The 18,802-nt window shown below is 50.0% G+C and overlaps 5 protein-coding genes and 1 non-coding gene across 6 annotated transcripts; 1 reads left to right on the forward strand and 5 right to left on the reverse strand.

Annotated features, from left to right (window-relative positions):
• Positions 1-63: 63 nt before the first annotated feature.
• On the reverse strand, positions 64-2,105 carry ASPBRDRAFT_43370 (DNA replication factor Cdt1 C-terminal domain-containing protein). Its single transcript, XM_067624980.1, has one exon. The coding sequence runs from the start codon at positions 1,717-1,719 to the stop codon at positions 241-243; it is 1,479 nt and encodes a 492-aa protein (XP_067479229.1). The 5' UTR covers positions 1,720-2,105; the 3' UTR covers positions 64-240.
• Positions 2,106-2,570: 465 nt separating this feature from the next.
• ASPBRDRAFT_43371 (uncharacterized protein) lies at positions 2,571-3,858 on the reverse strand. The gene is made up of 3 exons (XM_067624981.1): positions 3,338-3,858; positions 3,167-3,267; positions 2,571-3,058 (listed from the first exon to the last, which is right to left on the reverse strand). Exons 1-3 carry the CDS (start codon positions 3,447-3,449, stop codon positions 2,888-2,890), a joined length of 384 nt encoding a protein of 127 aa, XP_067479230.1. The 5' UTR covers positions 3,450-3,858; the 3' UTR covers positions 2,571-2,887.
• A 1,051-nt stretch (positions 3,859-4,909) lies between these two features.
• ASPBRDRAFT_55232 (uncharacterized protein) lies at positions 4,910-6,936 on the reverse strand (the record flags this gene model as incomplete). The annotated part of the gene is made up of 2 exons (XM_067627365.1): positions 4,910-5,074; positions 5,131-6,936. 2 exons carry the CDS (start codon positions 6,934-6,936, stop codon positions 4,910-4,912), a joined length of 1,971 nt encoding a protein of 656 aa, XP_067479231.1.
• Positions 6,937-13,980: 7,044 nt separating this feature from the next.
• On the reverse strand, positions 13,981-15,798 carry ASPBRDRAFT_43378 (Golgi transport complex subunit COG5). Its single transcript, XM_067624982.1, has one exon. It carries the CDS (start codon positions 15,510-15,512, stop codon positions 14,079-14,081), a length of 1,434 nt encoding a protein of 477 aa, XP_067479232.1. The 5' UTR covers positions 15,513-15,798; the 3' UTR covers positions 13,981-14,078.
• A 487-nt stretch (positions 15,799-16,285) lies between these two features.
• ASPBRDRAFT_t148 lies at positions 16,286-16,397 on the forward strand. Its single transcript has one exon. It is a non-coding gene; the product is annotated as a tRNA-Leu (tRNA).
• Positions 16,398-16,672: 275 nt separating this feature from the next.
• Positions 16,673-17,841, reverse strand: ASPBRDRAFT_126522 (class II aldolase/adducin domain protein; the record flags this gene model as incomplete). Its single annotated transcript, XM_067617874.1, has 5 exons — positions 16,673-16,747; positions 16,809-16,977; positions 17,036-17,168; positions 17,231-17,491; positions 17,553-17,841. The coding sequence occupies 5 exons, from the start codon at positions 17,839-17,841 to the stop codon at positions 16,673-16,675; spliced, it is 927 nt and encodes a 308-aa protein (XP_067479233.1).
• Positions 17,842-18,802: the final 961 nt, after the last annotated feature.

Here is an 18,802-nt window from a genome sequence, read left to right on the forward strand (position 1 = left end):
GGAATCTGCTGCCTTAGGTATGGACATGAGGACGGAGTAGGTTAGACATGGATATTGAATAGTGAAAGCAATAGAGTCATAGGCTTAATGGTTGTTTTTATACTATCATTACATACATATGTTTAATGCTACATATCGCTGACAATGCAATCATAATGCCGGAGGCATACCAGGCCACCCGGATGAGGTATCGAACAAAACATCCAAACGAAAGACGCACCCGTATCCAATGTAGACATATCAAGCAGCAGAGACAATTGTCTTCTGCGCCTCAGACCCTTCCCACCCAAGCTTCAACTGGGCCACCTTGGCTCCAATCTCCTTGGGCTGAACATCCGCACATGACTTGAGAACCACAGACTTCATCTGATTCACCGTGACGAGGTTCACCCACCCCCCAGCAACATCCTCCCGAGCCAGAATCTCCAAACAAATCTCCACCTCCTGCTGGGAAATCGGACTCCGCACAGAATCTCGGACGTTCTGCGCAATCATCTCCATTCGAAACGGCGTCCGTTGCGCAGCCATCACGGCCTTCGCCCCGGTTCCAACATACCCAGCCGGTCTCAGCAGCGCCAACACCCCGGCAACCTCCTCCACGCGCTCCGCAGCTGCCCTCCTCAGCAACTCCTGCTTCGACGGCGGCGGCGGCAGCTTCGCCTGTCGCAGCTGCTTGTCCTTAATGCGCTCCAGTAGCCCCTTCCGGCGCGAACTCGCCGCATCGATCGGTTTCTCTGGCGCATCATCCTTCCCATCAGCACGCAACTTCTCTGTCTTCAACCGGATCACTCCGCCCTTCAAGTCCTGCAACCGCTGCTGTCCCTTCCTGAACGTGGTGAACGGCGTCAACGACTCATGGATCGTCGCAACGCCCAGCGTGTTGACGAAATCCACCCTTGATTCGTCCCCATCCACCGCATCCAATGCCTTCTCCCAGAGCAGATCCACGCTCTGCTCAAACCGCTCCTGCAATTCATTCTCGCTCGTCCGCTCCTCATCCTCCCGTACAACTCGCTCCAAACACACCCTTCCCAGCCCATAATTCGCGATCCGATATCCGGGAAACGCTGTCGATGATGGCTCCTGGTCCAAAACCCAAACAAGTCGTTGCAAATCCTTGACTACCACCTTGCGCTTCTTCCAGAGTCGTTCAATGGTAGGGAGCAGTTCTCTCAGATCGGCAGGGGCAGTAACACCATTATGCATAGCATGAAGCGCAACAGCCTTCAGAAACGCCGCATGCAGGTTTACAAAATCCTCCACACATGCTGGACGACGATTCACAGGAGCTGGCTTTGTTGTTGTCTTCCTAGCACCTGCGCGCTTCGTGGGGGTACTTGGCGGCTGCTCAGGAACAGTAGTAGCACCCGAGCCGCTTCTCCTCACAGACACCGAAGACCGCGCATAATGTCCACTCCGAGGCGTATTCAAGCTCAATTCACCCAATCGAAGAGTTTTGGAAGGTGTGACTGCATCCGTGCTTTCGACTTCCTGGGGCTTCCGACAGTCGACGTTTTCGATCTCACCCAGTTTGCGTTTCTTGGAAGGAGTGACCGGGACATTCGTCGTCGTTGTTGTCGTAGAAGGCTTCTTAATATCTGATAAGGAGGAAGGAGCTACAACGCCAGGCTTGGTCGCTCTTGCGAAGTTCTGGATACCCGGTTGCTGCTGCTGTTGCAGCCCTCTGGCCGCCTGCCTTGTGGAATAAGTGCGCGGCATCGCGGTTTCCGACTATTAAAATGAGGATATTAAGGGATAGGAATCCTATTGGTGTATCATAAAGCAATTATTAAGAAGTAACCCCTTTAGATAAGATAGGATAGAAGTAGTAGTGTATGTATGGGAAGTCTGGGGAAGAGTAGGAAGAAGATAATAAGTGTTAAAAGAGGAAAACCACTAAAACGGGAATGGGGAATGATTATTCTTTTTTCTTTAAGGGATGGATGGATGGGTAACAGCGGGTAGCGTGGATTTTAGGTGGAGTTCACGCGCGCGACGCGATCAAGTCGCGTCTTTGGCGTGTTGGCCGGATAGGGTAAAATTGGTTTTTTTTTTAGAGTTGGGACTTGGCTGCGGGTCAATGATACATTGACTTTGACTTTGGGGACAGGTAATGGGTTTGGATGAATGCAGAAAGAAGAGATTTCATCATGCATTTACTTGGGAGAATTTGTTATTTTCTCACTAACTATGTGATAGCTATGAATGGGATGGATAGATGTAGATACTGGCTCGTCGTCCATCACTAGAGCAATAATCGGCCGAGGAATGCAGAACTGCATAACTACCGTAACTACCCCCGCACTGGTAAAGTGTTGCAGATTGGGGGGACAAAGAGGCATGCTCTAGAACGTTGCTCCTCTCTCCACTACTTTCATACTACCTTAGCTAATCTAGTGGAGGGCTAACCTAGTCAGTCACCTTATAACGACTCCGTATCTAATGTTACTTAAGTCATTCACTCCCTCCTCATACTACGTTTCCCACTAGAAAAAAAAAAAAGCCCTTCCATTCATCCATCCATCCATCTTATACAGACAGCAATGTCAAGGAAGAAAGTAAAGAATAGTAGACAGACAAATGCATCATTCATTCATTAACACCGGCAATGACCATCACACGATCCCCCATCACCCCAAAGTCAAGTAGGTAGGTAAGTTAGTTCACATAGATACACAAGATAGCCAGTCAAGACAAGACAAGACAAGACAGAAACTCGTCATTCTTATCAGAAATAGTAATTATAAAAGAAAGATGCATGATAAAAGAGCATCCATCATAAAGCCAAGCCCAGCCCAGCTAAGCTCCTATTTTCCCATTACCATCCACTTCCCATAACCACATTCTTCCTCCTCGTCATCATGTTTTTTAACAGGGATTGGATAAATTATTTCTTCCCCCCAAACCAACCCGACACCGCTCCCTTCGCCTCAGCGGTCTTCTCTTCCACCTTGCCCTCCAACTTCTCGGCGCCTGATCGCAGCTCAGCCGTCGTGTCGCGACCAATCTTCTCCAGACGGTTCATGCCATTCTTGGTGTCTTTGCTGGCGGTGTCGATCTACAACGATGTATCATTAGTATCCTCTTATACTATGGTATAACAGAATGCATGCAAAGAAAGGAAGAAGACCGAGGGAAGGGAAGGAAGGGAAAGGTATAAACGTACCGCCTCATCAACATTCAACCGTGTCTCATACGCTGCCTTTTCACCGGCCTTTTCGGCTTGATCGCCTGTGGGTGCCTTGAGACGGGCAAGATGGGCGTCATCTACACATTCAACATTAGCCAAACTATCATCCACCCACATGATAACAATGAAACGAAGAGATCAACGTACGCTTCACCTCCTCCTTTGCAACCTTGGGATCACCTCCAGCACGGTACATGTAATAGCCACCGGCGCCGAGGGCAGCAATTCCGAGGTAGAGGGCAGTAGGGTTCTTCGACATGGTGGATGTAGTAGTAGTTGTTATTGGTGGTGGTGGTTGGTGGTTGGTATGTGTATGTATGTATCACTTCTTCAGATGAGACAGATATAGACAATGAGGATGCAATTTCAATGGGATGGATTTGGTACACGGACACAAGAGAGGTACTTATAGATGTAGAATGTAAGATGGAATGAAGTTGGAAAAGAAACCTCTGGTTGTAGCTGGGCAGAGAAAGTAATGGTGGCTAGCTTAGTGTCACAGGGTATGACGTCTTTGGGGGTCTTCTCCTCAGGGTTGGTGCATCGTGCTTTGCGCTCGGCTTTTTTTCTTCCGTCCCAATCTTTCTACAGTACCTACTTATGCGAATCAGCTGATCTATGCTATTGCTTCAACTAGTATAGAGGTTTGTATTTCCACTACTTCCCGCATATACTGTGTTGTCTGCTAACTTTGTCTGCAAGTGCAGATAGATAGTTAGCTACCGAAGCTACTATGCTGCTACGGCCGGAGTGCGCGGCGAGGATCGGCTGCGGGACCGCCACTACGTCACTGCAAGGTCATCGGGTCCGACAACTTCCATGGCCCAACTCTTCTTGCTTCTAAAACAGTACGAACTAAGGATTACGGGGTAGCTATTGTTGGGGAAGTGGACTGGTGTGAATCAAACACGTCATGATGGTGCTGTTGTTATCTACTTCATGTTGACTATCCAGTTACCGTGGGCTACAAGAGACTATGGTCATGAGCATGCGCTCTACACTCTTACAACGAAATGGAGGCATTGAATCTCTGACATTCATCACTTTACCCGCAGCTGGTTGCTAAATGAATCCCCACTGTCGCAGAAAAAAACAATAGACATATATAAAGAAATACACAAAGGGCCACACTGGACACCACAAGGAGAGCGCGATGGATAAATATAGACAGAAGCCGAACACACAATCGAAGCCACACCACGACCAGAGTAGGAAAACTCCTTCCACAACCTCGTAGCTGAGCTCGAGATCAAGGCCGGGGGGTATCTTCATGCACTATGGACAGCAGACCGGAGGTGGGGAACGCCAAAACATGCAGACCGGACAAGTAAACAAGAGAAGAAAAAAGAAACACCCGAACAAAGAGAAGACGGCAATTGTCAGAGAAGCCCATATATCGATCCAACCCACTGATGCATAATTCGTCAGTCATCACATCATAAAGATTCCCGCAAGCCGAGCGGTGGTGTGCAGCTCCGAGTAACGAGAGGCTAAGTATCTAGCAATCCGCAGTTATATCAAGAACAAAGAAAATGTAGAGGATTCCCCAGAAAGAAAAAGACCGGGCGCCCCGTACTATACAACTCCGGCTCGAAACAAAAGAGGAAATGGCGGGAAAACCGAGGAAGATCGACTTCGGAATTGATAACCGTTCTGCCCCTGCACGCAGAGAACAGAACAACCCTACCCAACAACATGCTCACACCAAAAGACGTTCTTTCACAAAAACAGCTTCGCTGCACCTTTGTTTTCACTCGTGGCAACAGCAACCAGTGCCTCCAACCGACCCATTCCAGGTTCTCGGGCGGTGTGGGGCAAGAAATCAGACCGTGGATCATGTTTGCCGTGATAGCTATCAGTCTGTGGCGGAAGCGGGGGGCAGGCCTGCAGTTCAATCAGTGATTTGGCCTTCAGCGATACTCCGGGTAACGGGTGCGTACTGCATGAGAGTTATCGGATGAAAATGGGGGGTGGTGCGGCTCCACGTATCCATTGTTGTGCACAATGGCGGGATGGTATTCGAGGGACGCCGTTGAGGGAGTATGTACCCCTTCGCTGCTACTGGAGTCCTCAGGCGAAGTTCGCGTCGCCTGAGAGCTCGAGGTAGCATTGCTGTAGGAAGGAGCATGCCCATGTCCTCGGTACTCGTGGAACTGGGGTTGGTACGAAGACGAGGGGCGAGACCCCACATTGTGAAGCTCTGCAATGGTCTGCTGGCTCCAGTTCGATGCGTCCCGCTGTGGAGGCTTGTCTCTGATGTGCAGGCCAGTAAGGTTCGTGTGCAAGGACATGTCCCAAGAGACATGGCCACGTCGGTGGCCAGGGCCCGAGATTGGCGGTGCTGGTCGCTTGGTGGGCTGTGTGTAGTTGTAGCCTCCGGCAAGGTTGTAGGTCGGAGGAGGCTTGTTAGGGTTGTCGATTTGCATGGGGCTGGACCGCCGAACGGGGGGTGTCAGGGGTCTCTGAGCCACCACCTTATCAAAGCTCTCGATTCCGGGCAGCCGCGGTGGCTGCTCTGTCGATCCATTGGCGCCAAAAGATGGCTTAAATACTTCTGGTGTCTGGTAGTTGCTGAGACCGCTCGTAGCAGGCCGAGGAACCGTGGACCAGGTGGAGGGATGCCAAGTCCTTCTTCGGAGATCAGCATCGGTAGCACCGTGATTTGTTTCGTCGCGAGAAAGTGAGTAGGACGAGCTGACAGGGCTCGCGTAGACGCCTCCATGGGGAGCATACGCTTGCGTCGGAACGTAGTTCGGCGGATAGGCATTGACGTGCTGCGACGCGAAAGGATTCGCACCCGTGGGAACGGATAGGCGGCGGGCGGCAGTTTTGCCTTCCCAGAAGCCCGAGGCCTGTGATGCTGTAGAGATGGGGGATGCTACGTGCGGGCTGCCGTTGCCACCCGCCGAGAAGATGTGGTGAGACGGCGTGTAGGGAGATCCGCCAGCTGTTGGACCAGGTATTCCGCGGGCTGGTGGCGTGCTAGGGGCGTCCATCGGCTCCATCAGACGCGCCCTATCATTCGCCATCATCAAGGGTGGAGGTCGGCGACGAAGCTCCTGGGGTTGACTGAAGGTGGATGCAGTTGAGGTGATACTCGAGGCAGATAGGTTTCGACTGTGTCCTCGGCTATGGGTTCCCTGGCTGCCCGCGGTTCCTGCTCTAGCTCGACCCTGAGGTCGTACACGGTCTGTCCGGATCTGACGCTGGAATCGTGTTCCAGTGGCTGCAAGAGAGTCCCCCGGAATCTCCTCGTTGACGTGCACCGTCTGAGCATGCTGTCGTAGGTTATCGAGGCGGGAAAAGCGACGTGAACAGTGACACTGAAACGGACGTTCCCCGGTATGTTTGCGGATATGTCGAGCGAGATGTTCACTTCGTGTGAAACTCAAGTTACACGGAGGGAAGTCTGTGCAATAAAAGCGCTGGCCCTTCTTCTTTTTCGAAGGTGGAGCGCCACCCTTGTTTTCCGCCTCATGTTCGGATCCTTCGTCCGACTCACCGTGTACAGGATCCTCTGAGGTCAGCGATGCGCTCCCTTGGGAGTCGGCGTGGTGATGTGAGTCTTCGATGCTATTTAGGTTCCGAGGCGTGCTCTCGTCGTGGGCGGCGCTCATGGACAATGTCGTATCTTGGGGCGTCGCGCCGGGCTTGGCATGAGGGCGAGGTGTTGAAGACGTCGTCGCCTCCTCCATGACACGGTCCGGCGGCGATGAAATATTATTCACAGGTAAGAATGAAGACATATTGACAGCGAGGGCAACCCTCGACTCCACCGGGTAGTCTATGTACTGTTCCGAGAATCGGGCAGGCGAGCGATCGACGGAATGCGAGCTCGAGCTGTTTCAAGGGTGAAAGATGGAGGTTTCAAAATGTCAAAAACGCGGTGTCGATCGCACGACGCTGACTACTGGACAGATTTGCGCAGCAACGTAAGCAAATGAACCATCGTGTTCAAACATATTTTCCGTTGTGAATAAATTTTACCACCTCGTAAACAAGCCGTAAACATTACCAGCAAGGGAGTAGTGAAGGGGGGGGAGGTCTTTTTGGTTTTGGGTGTCTAGCGAACGAGGAGGGGGGGAAAAGGGAAAAAAAATATTTTGGAAAACTTACGAAGGAGGGGAGGTAACTCCAAGTGTTTTGAAATCCGAGCGAGGGGTTGAAAGATTGAAGAATGTTGGAGACAAATGGCGATGACCTGTTTAGCCGAATGCCCGACGAAGATGGCGAAGCAAGGGTAGCCAGGTTGTACACGATAGATGGAAGGGCACGACCATTAGGTGTGAGGACGCATCGCTCACAGATCGACCTGGCCGAGAGGAGGTAGGGACAGCTGGTTGATCGACCGACAGATAAGACTGGTGGACTCGACGGGTAGAAGGAGGTGATGACGGAGAAGGGAGGGAGGTGAGGTTTAAGGCAGGTGAATCGGTGATCACTAATAGAAAAAAAGGCGGCGGCGGAGGTGGATGAGGATGAGGACGTGGTAGTTGGTGGTGGTCAGCGGTAGTTGTTTGGAGAGAGGTTTGGCGGACTCGATCGAGTTTCCCGCCGACGTCGAGTCCTGGTTGTGGGTATGACAGTCAGGACACCGACCCAGCCAAGACCTGAACTAATGGCAATAAAAATAGGTGTATCGCGAACCGATCGGGCCCCCTGGTTTACGGATCGTCCGGGGAGAAACCAGGCATGCGCAACGGAAACAATAAACGGAGAAGTCAAATGAAAATAGAACAAGATGAAAAAAAGGAAAGAAAGCCAAACAGCCAAATCCAGAAACTAAAATGTGATATGGATTGCCAAAAACAAATCAAAAATTGTATGAATCATATAAATAGTATAGGGACGAAACCAACCAGGTCCAAGCTAGGCTGGGCACTAGTAAGAAATGATGTACAGGCACCAGGGCCACGAGGGGCGGTGATGGAATGGGAAGGATGAGGGGGGGAGAGGGAAGGGGGTGTTGGAAGGAAGAGAAGGAAGGGAAGAATGGAAAGAGAAGAAGGTGAGACGGGAAAGTGTAAAGTAAGTAGGCGAAGAAAAAGAACAACAAGAAACGAAAGAGGAGGAGGAAGAAGAGGAGGAGGCTGATGGATCCCAAACTTTAGATTGGAGGGAAGGGAAGGGCGAGAGTCCATACAAGTAGTGTGTAGCCTGTAACCAAGGTGAAGATGACGGCAAACCCACCCACCCCAAACAGGTGAATGGTGACGACGATAGTGCCGGGCGTCAGGACTCCAACAGAGACAACTCCAGGAGGAGGAGAAGCAGCTGATGAGGCTTATCGGAAACAACGGTCGATTCGGCAGCGGGCGGCGAAACGAGGGGCACAGATAGGGAAGGGTGAAAAGAAGAAGAAAAGTAGAGAGTAGATAGTAGGTGAAAGAGAAGAAAGAGTAGGTGAGAGAGGGAAGAAGAGGGTTCGAAAGAAACGCAACAAGCGTCAAGAGGTCGAAGAGGGGGGAAAACCGGTGGAGAGACTACTAAGTAGTAAGTAGTGGTGGTAGTGATGGTCGTAAGTATAAAGTAGAGAACCGACCCAGAAAGAGCAAGAATCCTTAATTTACTGGTTTTTCTTCTTCTTGTCTCTTTCCCCCCTTTTGGGTACCAGACAAATTTACCCTACCAAGACCATAGAAGAAGAAAAAAAACCGTCTATTCACACAAACTACAAGGCTGAGTACCTTCGGTCGGGGGTACAGGGTACTTAGATAGAGAGCGGCGACTTGGCCAGTCACCGCCGCGATGCTACGTACGATGGTTTGGAGAGGAACGGATAGCGCCTTGAGTTTACAGTTTGATCAACATGACGGTGACGATGCGGGTTTGTCCTCTATTGAGTTCGGGCGAATAATGAACTCACCGGGGGGTTGAGATTTGAAGGTTGATAGGTAAACTCTTTTAGCCCCAGGTACTGACGACTTGGTCCGGACCGATGGACACGAATCATCGATCTCCAGACCGGTGGAGTTGCTCCAGTTGGATGAATTCATGAGCCAGTCTCGTCGACGGTTGGAGCCTTGGATTTGCCTGAGCGATGGGAGAGTTGACTGTAGGATTCTGTTTCATCGAGTGGTCATCGGTCGGAAACCCCGGTCCTTTTTTTGCCTAGAACATACAGACCAGGGGCAAATGGAGAGAGAGAGAGAGAGAGAGAGAGAGATAGAGAGCGAGAGAGATGATTATAACTATCTACATACGAGGCAAAGTACCTGATACTTCGATATCGCGAGATTGGAGGTATCCAAGGGGAGAGATAGAGAAAAGAGAGAACAGACCGAATCAATTACCGCTCGTACGCGCCGGTATGAACCCCGTATCAGGAACCCAGCGCTTAGCAATCGCCAGAAGAGGAGGCGGGCGCAAGAAAGATGGGCTGCGAGGACCCCCCTTCCAAGGGTCTTGAACATTATTCGAGAATCCAATTCGGATGAATGGGCTTCTTTTTTTTTTTTTTTTTTTCGTTTTGGTCTCGGTAAGGCTGGCTAAACTGGCCCCAAAAGAAGTTCTCGGCCCAGGTCTGTCTGGAACGGTGCCATGGTCGTCCGGATCAAGGGTCCTTCTTGGACAGTTCATGAACGGAGGAGGCCCGTCCAAGGAGCAAGTTGCAAGTTAAGTGGTGAGTGGTGAGGCACCAGGCACTGCGGCCAGTGGGGCACCGCAGAGGGAGGGGATCGATCGGCTACTTTTTCCCGGTGCCAGGGCTGCCCGTCAAGTGGCCGCATTACTGGTTTGATGATTCATGAATCGTTCTTAGCCGGCTGAGTCCAGGTGCTGACCAGAAATCCTCCGCGGATGGTCCACGGGCGGCGACTCTCGGTGACGTTAACCACTCAATGCTCCCTCGCCCCTTTGTCTGGTAAGTTTGACCGGTGACAAAACCCCCCAGCCCAGATCTTCTCTTTACTCTTCGTCTTTGGTCTGTCCAGTAGACTAGTAGTACCCAGACATCCGTCCGTGAGTTTGGTAAGTGTAAAAGGCCTGAGCCAAATGTAGCGGCGCAGCATGTTCCATGTCTCGTGGTGTGGCACAGAGCGGCGTTACCGGGCAATCCGGGGGTTCGAGAGGGGGGAAAGGCAAAGGAAAGGGAAACGGGGAAAAGTGACTGACTGATTGACTACTCCGTAGACAGTAGACACCGTATAGACTAAACGGATTAAAGGTACATGAAGGTCCCACACTTTCTTTCAGTGTGGACGGTATATTGTGAGATCTAGGCTGCAATGCTGCAGGAGAGGGGGAGGTACAAGGTGCGACGACTGCGTAAGTTGGCCAACGCCTGACTGGATTCTCAAACGGCCCAAGACAAGCAGGATTCAGCATGGAATACGAACGGAATGTCGCACAATGGGTTCCGGGGCTTCCACACCTGCAGTTGAGGTGGAATTCTCCGGGCCGAACGCTGCAGTACCTTACATCGGCCTCGTCACAATGTCGTGTTCTCGCCGGTATACTAGAGACTTCTTTCTGAGTGTCATCTCGTTCCATCTGCACATTCTATTTGAGACGCTCATCCCGTTTCCTTAACCCACCCACCCACCAGGGACGATTAGCCGTATCGTCATGACAATGTCGATATTAATGGCAGTGATATACGTCAGGCCCGAAATAACTGGCTGAAAGCTTGTTCCTGATTAACGAGGAGAGCAGCATTAAACCCTCCCAGCAGGATCCGATCCATCATGGCCGCGTTCAGGACATTGATAAGGTTCCTCTTTGAACTCAAGGATTCCGGTGGACAATAGTAATTCAATTCAATTCAATTAGACTCTGGGGAAAACCTGGAGCAAAGTCAAAAAGTAGGCCACCCAGCTGTCTTGTAGCCAGCCTATCTAGTAACTGCAAACGGCACGGGAAGCGATGGAAACTTCTTCATGGCGTCTATGACCTCTGGTTGATGCGGGACAAAAGAGGAGGTCCACCTGGGGGTGCACGCGGACAGTTAACGCCACATGCTAGAGTGATGATGTGCTCCCCGGTATGGAGATTGGAGAAGAAGGAAAAAGAGGCGCGCGTCGATTGACAGCGGCTTTCTTCCCTAGAATAATCCCCATGCGCGGGGATCGTTAGCCTGAAGCATGGAAGAGATAACCCAAGTAGGGGAGAGCACCGTGCTTATAGAACGTCGGAGTATAGGCCTGCGAGCCTCGCAAAAGTTACTTTACCATGATCAGTAAAGATGTGAACAATGCATTAGTGTCCCGCATTGGCATTATTGATGGGATCGTGGGGGTTTTGGCTGCTATTACTGTGCAACTGTGTAGTTACCCTTCTCTCTTCCTGGCTAGCTAACAGATAGGCTATTCATCCCTAAGCCGTGCTATACCAACGACATATGTCATATGTCAGTATGAAGCAACCCGTCAGTTAGTTGGTTACCTGGACCTGATTGACCCTACTTCCGGTAGCGGCAACGAGTTCTAGACAGACTCCAGTACCCTCCCAGCAGGATCAAACACCAGACACATAATATGTACTTCATTCGCCCCAACTCCGATCTCGCCATCATTTCCAGGGTCGAAGGGGTAAAGAAGAGGGGTGGGGGGAAGGGGGCAACGCTCGTCTCGTAAAAAACATGGGCGGGTAAGTTAGTTACCCCCTCTAACACTGCAGAGATCCGGTCTGGGTGATCGACGTGGCACTGCCAGCCTAGTAGTCCACCAATGAACAGGTCAAACAGCAGGTAAGGCACAGGAGCACGGGCGAACGCACAGGTAAAGGTACCAACGCCTCCCCGACCAGCTCATGAATCCTCGCACCACCATCTTTACCCTCCTCTTGCTGCTTTTGCCCCTCATTTTCCGAAAACCTGATAAGCCCACCGGTACACACGCGCGCGCCACTGAGGGGCGAAAAATAAGAAAAGATGAGTCAATCAGGACTAGTTTCCCCCTTTGTGCCAAGATCATCTCAGTGGCTACAGTGGGCATCAAAGGGGAAGGGTGGAGAAAAAAAGAGAGAGAAGATTGCTGCTAAAAGGCTGAAGAGGCATGAGGGGAGGGGATCCCCGTAAGACGGATTCAATGATGATGCTGATGATGCTGATGATGATGACAGGTGACACGGGGTCTGTCCCATCCCATCCCTGTTGTATCTGAAACATTCGATATCGGCGATGACGGGAACTGCCTGTGCATCCCTGTGCCTCTAATCTATCTATTATTATTATTTCCCTTCCCCTCCTTCACATCGGGTTCTTATCAATGGGAAAGCGGGGTTTCGATAAGTAACTAGCTAAGTAACTGTCTAGGTGGGATGGCTCCGGGGCTAAAGAGAAGAGGGGAGAATAGTAGTAGATAGAGACAGGGAAAAAGGAAGGGTGCGTGCACGGATGATGTGTGTAATAGTATAGTACTAGTAGTAGTGTGTGCTATCTGGACTAGCTGACTGGCTGACAGGACTAAGTAGTTAGTAGATTCGTTGTTTCTTAGTCTGCTTGTGCTACCCGCTGAGAGATGGAGTACAAAGCAGGTACCTGCGTTGCAGGAGAGGGGTGTACCTGGGGTATCTATACTATCTACATTGTTTCCTGAATATATATATACTATCCTTCCGTATAGTCGGTAATCAACCCTCCGAGCTCTACTTGATTAGAACGTATGGAAGGTTTAAAACATCAAAAGAAAGAAGAAAGACAAATAGAAAAGGGACTGCCATAAGCAACAAGCTTACGTATAAGACCATCAGATCACGGCGGGTCCTTGAGCCAGATGCTGACGTCTTACATTATGTGATTCTTTCTCTCCGGCGGCAAAACACGAAGAAGAGTACATTCATGATAGCGCAAGTAAGTACTCCGTACTGTTTCTTTCCTTCCATCCGTCTTTATCAATTCATAGTTATAAATTACTTTACCCATTTTGCCGAAGATACCACACTTGGACTAGATAATCTAAACTGCCCCCCTCCTCTTATAGATTATACTACATACTAGTCAGTATCGGTACTTCTCTCAGTATACCTGATAGTAACTATCTACTGCAGCAGAACAAGAAAACCAACCTGGAACCCAAACCCAAACCTTAGTAACCTAGTAGTCAATTACCTGTAGCAAGCATGAATGACTCACATAATACATCCACTCCCTAAACCGACCAACCAGTCAACCACCTATAGGATAGATCCTACTAAACACACTAGATAGTCAGTGCGTATCTACATACACACTAAGTGGCAAAAAGCAATATACAAAGTATATATACTAAGAAGGAAAACCCTAAACTGTGACAGAATATCCTCCGATAACTAAAAAAAGCAAAATATGCATCAAATCATTCATAATAATGAAGATGGTGATAGCCAAATCGATCGATGCATACGTATGCTTGCTTAGTAGTAGTAGTCAGTAGCAGGCTGTTCAGTAAAAAGAAAGAAAGGGAAACAGTGAGGCGAAGAAGATAAGGAAAGGCATGATTGGTTCAAGATGCATGTTGCACAAGTGAGTAATACTACTACTACCCACATGTTTGAAGATGAATGGGAGCGAAATGAATAGATCAGGCAAGCCAGGGGGAATGATGGGGCGCAGGTAGATTGGTGTCAGCTGATGATTATGATTATTATGATGATGGTGATGATGTATGCATGCATATATGCATATGTATGTGTATGTGTATGTGTTTTTGTAGTGTGGGGTTTGTGGTGGTCAGTGTACCTGATGAGCATGTACTCTTTTTTTCACATGGGCATTGGGCCTGTTGTACTACTCTTATCTTTCGTTATTGCTTTTCTTATTTTTTTTCATTACTGTGTGCCTGAGGTAACTTATTGTCTGCGTATGCATATGTGTTTAATGTAATGTGGTAGGGTATATTGTGGCGTTATTTGTATTTAGTTGGTGGCTATTTATTATAATACATACTGCACAGCCTGGCATTCACCCCGTTCATGCCTGTCTGTCTAGTACACTGGCGATAGAACTGACCATAACGGCTGCTTCCCGTTCCCAGCTCCTCTCCAATCCCGAGTCAACCCCCAGTCGCTTCTCAGTCCCCAGGATAGACGTGGGGAGCTGCGAGCCCCGAAGAACGCAGTCCTTGACCTCTTTCTTGATACGGTCCCGGTTGGAGCGCAGTGTCCGGGCGGAGACGCCACCGCGATTGATGATTTCCTGCACACGAGCCACGAGGTACGATGCGAGTGATCGCCAGAAGTAGGATGGGAGGGAGGACGTGTCGAGGGCGTTGAGAAGTGGTTGCAGCAGATTGTTCTTGCCGGTGGCTTGGACTTGCGGTTCCGTCTGTTCTCCGTTGCGGGTGCCGGCAGCTGCAGCTGCTGCAGGTGCTGCTGGGGGGAAGAGTGGATGCGAGGGGGGTCGCAGGTTGCTGAGAATAGCTTCCAGGGCAAAGACATCCTGGCAGCGTGCGGACAGGTCGGAGAGGGTGCGCTCGAGAGTGGGCAACATGGACAGCGCCCGGGTGAGGTTACTCAGGGACGAGGAGATGGCCGTTTGCATGTATCCTTGCAGGGTGGAGAGGAGCAAATCTGGCTGGAAGGTTGCTGCGGAGGTGACATTCTTGGGGACCGGCGATAATAGATACAAGATGTTGACGGCAGAAACGAGACGTGCTCTGGCATCGCGCGCCTGTTTGTAGCTCATTTGTGACTGGGAGCCAGAGCCCGCACTTGCAATGGTCGACATGGTAAATCGACCGATGGCTTGCTGTGCTCTCGTCTTGACCATGTTCTCGGCGGGGATGACAAGCTCACTGCGCAGCGTTCGGATGACCTTGACACGGTCTAATCCATGGCCTTCCTCGCCTGCTGCCGTCTCAGAGAACATTCGACGTAGACTCACTATCGTGGAGGCGGCCCGTTCCAGCGTCCGATAGTCATCCTTTGCAGGGGCCGTAGCATCAAGGCCCCCAATCTCTGCGAGCTGGCTTTCCAGCTGTCTGCCTAGAGAAAGACAGCGCGCAACCGCTCGTGCGAGTCGTACAGTGGCCAACGACTTCTCTGCAGCCACCCTGGCCTCGTCGGCAGCTTCCCATTTGCGGAGAACTTCCTTTTCCAGCCGCTCATATCCCTGCGTTACCGAAGCGATCTGCTCTTCGGCTTCTTTGAGGATACGGCCCGCTGCGGCGGTCTGGTCGCGCGTGTGCGTCAGTAGGGGGAGGGCAGACTTAGTGGTCAGCGCATGGATGTGGGTGTCGATCTCCTGAAGATCGAATAGCACCCGTGAAAGCGGGGTTGAAAGGTCCAGCGGTGTGTCTGTTGCATTGTTGGTGGCTACAACCAAGGAATTGGCAAACGAGGCGGGTGAGAATTCCGGGTCTAGGAAGGCCTCGTAGTCTATGTATGAGGGTTCACTGTCCGCCATGGCTTGTGGCGGCTGATTGGAAGGTAATCGGGAGGGGAAGCAGGTATGTAAAAGGGGGAGGGAGAGAAAGAAGCAGTGATTTTGGTGAATATGGAACTGAAACTCAAAAGAAGAGAGGCTTGGGTATCACCGTATTCGAACAAAGCAGACGGATTACAGGCCAGCCGTGTGGTTTACTCCAGGTGGCTGCTTGACCGCAGGACAATCAAAGCTTAATGTGGCAGATACTCCCATGTGATAGAGAGGTTAGATTGGGGGACGCTGATCCAGCTAGCCATCGTTCAGCTTGAATGCTCGTGAAGATGAGCAGCAGCTGTTGTTGTTCGGGATGCCATGTGTCGCCTAGTTCATTAGTCAGCTGGCATAAGACGGTGCATATCTTCCAAGCACATCCTGCCAGGTCAGTACTATACTTCGATATGGTTTACAACACATTTGCAATCGGATTGGACGCCTGTGCGTCAGCAGGTGGCAATCCCATTACCTATTGAGCACCTTTCTCCCACGATATTCCATATTCTCAAATACTGACTCGTATTCCGCCAACATATATTTTATAAGGTCTTGTGCCTCGAAGGTGGCGGATACGCTTTTATCAATCTTGGTTATATTTCCTCCTTAGACCCATAGAAGACCCACTTATTATACACGAGTCAAACACTGCTTTTAGATGAAGTCTCTCAGCATTCGTGGCCATATTCCACCAAAGCTAGTTATCATTATATCTGTACTGGAATATGTAGCATTAAGCGGTAGCCTATTACATCAATTAAGGCAAGATGGCCGAGTTGGTCCAAGGCGTCAGGTTAAGGTCCACCTTAATACCCAGCTTCACAGCTTCCTGATCATCGTAAGATGGCGTGGGTTCGAATCCCACTCTTGTCATACATTTTTGCTCTTTTCCATTCCTGTCGGAACAGTGGGTGTTTCTATTTATATGTTGTTTTACTTTCCTTCAGCCCCCTGTCTTCAGTCTATTGATCTTTTTGAGCCCCCATTAGTTTTAATTAGGGCAAGGCGGCAAATGGTAATACATGCTAATGTAGGAGACGCTATATGCCAGATGAAGAGCCTGAGGGTACCTCATACTCCAGGCTGCAGCGACTGTAATCAAGTGGTAGAATGGAACTATGGACACTTTTGCTAGCAGACATCAGCCATTATTGCAGGACTCTCCCCTTGGTCTCTTCAACGATCAGCTCGTATTCGGGTTGGAACTCGGTATAGAAGTTGTGCTGTATATCGTCAGTCATTCCACCCATTCAATACAGATCACCGAAGGGGAGGGTCACTCACATGATTCTGTGCTACATCAGCAGTATATTTTGCCACCTCGTTCGAGATGATCTTCTTCGGAACACCATTCGCCGCCGCAGCTTCAGCCAGCAACTGCGAGTGGCAGGCATTATCCAAGCTGAAGAAGAGGAAGGCCGCCTCGTCGACAGTTCGGCCCACGGTGAGAAGACTGTTCTCTTTCGTCAGTACTGATATGCTTGGTACCTCGCTAAATATCTGTAGCTCACCCATGGTTCTGCAAAATGCACGCAATGTTGTCCTTGCCTAGGGCACGAGCAATCTGCTCTCCCTCCTCCTGCGCAAGGGCAATACCGCCGTGGTCTTCATAGACACTGACCTTTCCGTAGAGGTTGCATGCATCTAAGAATACCAGGTTAGACAATCCCTCGCAAGCAGCCGATGTTAAGTATGAATATACTAACCCTGAGTAAGCATCTCAATCGGCTTCCCAAAGGCACTCCACGTCTTTCCATGAATCGAATGCGTATGCGCCGCAGCAATAACATCCGGGCGGGCCTTGTGAATCTCAGAGTGGATTATGAATCCGGCCTCGTTGATAGGCAGCTGAGCACCACCCTCAGTGACATAGCCCTCTGCATCAACGAGGACGAGATCTGATGCCTTGATGGAGGAGAAATGCTTGGCGAAGGGGTTCATCCAGAAGTGATCCTTTAGGATAGGGTCTGGAGCGTATTGCGTCAATACCTGCAATTGCATCGTGAGATGGAAACAATGCTCACTCACCTCTCATAGAAATATGCCCCGACACACCCTCCCCATATCCTTTCTTACCGAAAAACCGAAACGCAGCAGCCATATGCTCCTTCATCCACTGCCGCTTGGCAGCTGGATCACTAAAGGTCGGGATACCCCGTAGCTTGAGCGTTCCGGCGCGGTTTCCCCGCGCAACGGATTGGAACTCCTTGTCGTTGGCAGCATCTTCAATGTGGGTTTTGCTGGTGGTGTTGTTGTCGTCGGCCGCAACGACGACGGGGACGGGGTTAGTGGTGGTTTCGGTGACGGTAGCGGACATTATGAGTAGTAGTATATATAGCTTCTCTCTGGTCTGTGATCTTGTTTTCTGGAACAGAGTACCCTGGAGAAAAGAGGGGGAAGTGAGTTGGCGGGGACGAAGTATAAATAAATGTATGAGTGGTACGTTACTAGTTATCTACAGTCTTCCTTCAAGCTTATCGCAGCCCCGGACTTGCATGCCAAACAAGATGATAGGCGCACTGCGCCGAAGTGTCGGGGGCTCTGATAGCTTGATAAGAGCAGTGGCCCGGGCCGGGGTCACTGTGCGCCTTCCGGGGACATGCTTCCATCCAAGTTCTATAGTGCATTTTATTCGGATGGTGGTACCCGAGTGCACAACTCTCATTTCCTGGGGATATAAAGTAAGATATTTGAGTCTCTGAGGTTGATCAGAGACTGTGAAGCCTGCGATGTCTATCTCGTGCTTTTTGGGGGCTTGAAATCATTGCCCATCGCATGTTGTAAGCACCTTATTTAACCACTGCACTATTATATATTGCTTAGATCAGTAGATGTGAATATCGATTTGAAAAACTACTACCAACTGCTACTAGGTATAATAATATGGCCAATGCATGATTAGACCAGCGACGCTATGATAAAAGTGGGACAGTCTGGTGATTCTTTAGCGAACTGAACATCTCTGGTTACTAACTCGGTTGTGCTAGTTACTGGCTACTTTCCAAGTCTTCTTTGCTTTCCATAGATATTGAGGGTCATTTTTTTCGTTATACTTAAACAAAACTGTTTATACCTATTCAACTACGTTGTTTGTAATGTAGAATCAATGAACCTCTACTCTATACCTGTTGGTGACTGTTTGTAAAAGTAGACAGCCTTTACGAACTCCTTTAATTATCTTTATAAGGTTACTTTTTATGGATGCTATGGGCCTAGTATGTACTAAAGTACTGCGTCCCCAGATATATATTCAAGATGGTACGGAGTGCAAACACCAA

This window comes from Aspergillus brasiliensis (assembly GCF_001889945.1).
Source record: "Aspergillus brasiliensis CBS 101740 unplaced genomic scaffold ASPBRscaffold_6, whole genome shotgun sequence".
In the NCBI taxonomy this organism is placed as follows: domain Eukaryota; kingdom Fungi; phylum Ascomycota; class Eurotiomycetes; order Eurotiales; family Aspergillaceae; genus Aspergillus; species Aspergillus brasiliensis.